This window comes from Odontomachus brunneus, unplaced genomic scaffold (assembly GCF_010583005.1).
Source record: "Odontomachus brunneus isolate Ranch 3 - 2012 unplaced genomic scaffold, Obru_v1 Obru_scaffold_391, whole genome shotgun sequence".
Taxonomy (NCBI): Eukaryota; Metazoa; Arthropoda; class Insecta; order Hymenoptera; family Formicidae; genus Odontomachus; species Odontomachus brunneus.
Window position 1 is genome coordinate 41,520 of NW_022639841.1, and position 1,439 is coordinate 42,958.

The 1,439-nt window shown below is 49.3% G+C and overlaps 1 protein-coding gene across 1 annotated transcript in view; it reads left to right on the forward strand.

The window, feature by feature from the left end:
- The window catches only part of LOC116853627, a 3,247-nt gene that overhangs the window by 346 nt on the left and 1,462 nt on the right, over nucleotides 1-1,439 (forward strand). Inside the window, 2 exon segments of the mRNA XM_032834756.1 lie at nucleotides 247-1,180; nucleotides 1,183-1,416. Of these exon segments, the coding sequence (XP_032690647.1) occupies nucleotides 247-1,180; nucleotides 1,183-1,416 (1,168 nt within the window).

Consider the following 1,439-nt stretch of genomic DNA (forward strand, 5'->3'; position numbering starts at 1 on the left):
TGAGAACAGATCGGAAGGGTCGCGCCGCGTTTATATTTTACAACTTCGAGACGCGGCAAGACGAAATGCTCAAAGGATGCGCGAACGTTAAAACGCACGTAGTTACACTCTGCGTCGCGCAGCAAACGTGCGAAGCTTGCCTGGGAGAGGACGATATGGCGTCGCGATATGATGTCGCTGGTGCGGGGTGCGCGAATTTGTATTTCGCGATGATCCGGTAAAACAATTCGTCGATTTTGCAACAAGAACGATTTTGCACAATGCGGCGGCGTTCGACTCGCAGTTTATCCTGCGCTACCTGGTCGAGAGCGGTAGGACGGACGAGCCGAAAGTAATATTAAATGGGACAAAAATTGTATTATTAACCGTGGGACGGACAAAATTTCTCGATAGCGCTAATTACATGCCTATGCAGCTGTCGACGTTACCGAAAGCTTTCGGACTGAAGGATTCCGTCGCCAAAGGCGTATTTCCGCAATTATTCAACACAATTGAAAATCAAAATTATATCGGCCCGCTACCGGATATTGATTATTATTCACCGGATACGATGAAATCGGACGAACGCGAACAATTTTTAACGTGGCACGCTGAAATGACGGGTAAAAACGCGGTATTTAATTTTCAACAGGAGATAGTGCGCTATTGCCGGAACGACGGAGATATTCTTCGACGAGCGTGTCTGGCCTATCGAAAAATTTTCTTAGATCGCGGAAACGTGTGTCCGTTCGAAGAATGCACGACTATCGCTTCCACGTGTATGAAAGTTTTTCGCAAAAACTTTTTGCGCGAGAAGGAAATTGGGATAATCCCGCTCGGGGGTTATAGGGGTGCCAACGCGCAATCGCGTAAAGCGCTGCAATGGTTATTGCAGATGGAGCATGAGCTCGGACGCACGATAATTCACGCGGGGAGAGGTCGGGAACGGCATTTATCGGAAGGCACGCTCGTCGACGGGTATTATGAAACGGAGAATCCCCGGCAGCGTCACGTACTGCAGTTTCACGGTTGTTTTTGGCACGGATGTCCCGAGTGTTTTCGCGTGAACCGCGACAGACCGCTCTCAACCGTGTCGCGCGAGGATACGATCGAAGCGCGTTACGAGCGCACACTCACGATGACGTGTCGTCTTAGAAAACGGGGGTACGTTGTTATGGAAAAGTGGGAATGTATCTTCGATGAATGTATCGGGAGCTGCGCGAAAATCATGAGATATGCGAATTTGTTGAGAATCATCCCATGTTGAGAGACAATCCCCTCGAACCTCGTGAGGCGTTCTACGGCGGGCGTATGGAAAATATCGTCACGCAGTACGAAGTTACGGGTACGGAGAAGATACGCTATGTGGACGTGTGTTCTTTGTACCCGTATGTGCTGAAGACGGGTACTTTTCCGCTCGGTCATCCTTACATTTACGTGGATAAGGAGTATTGCGCCTT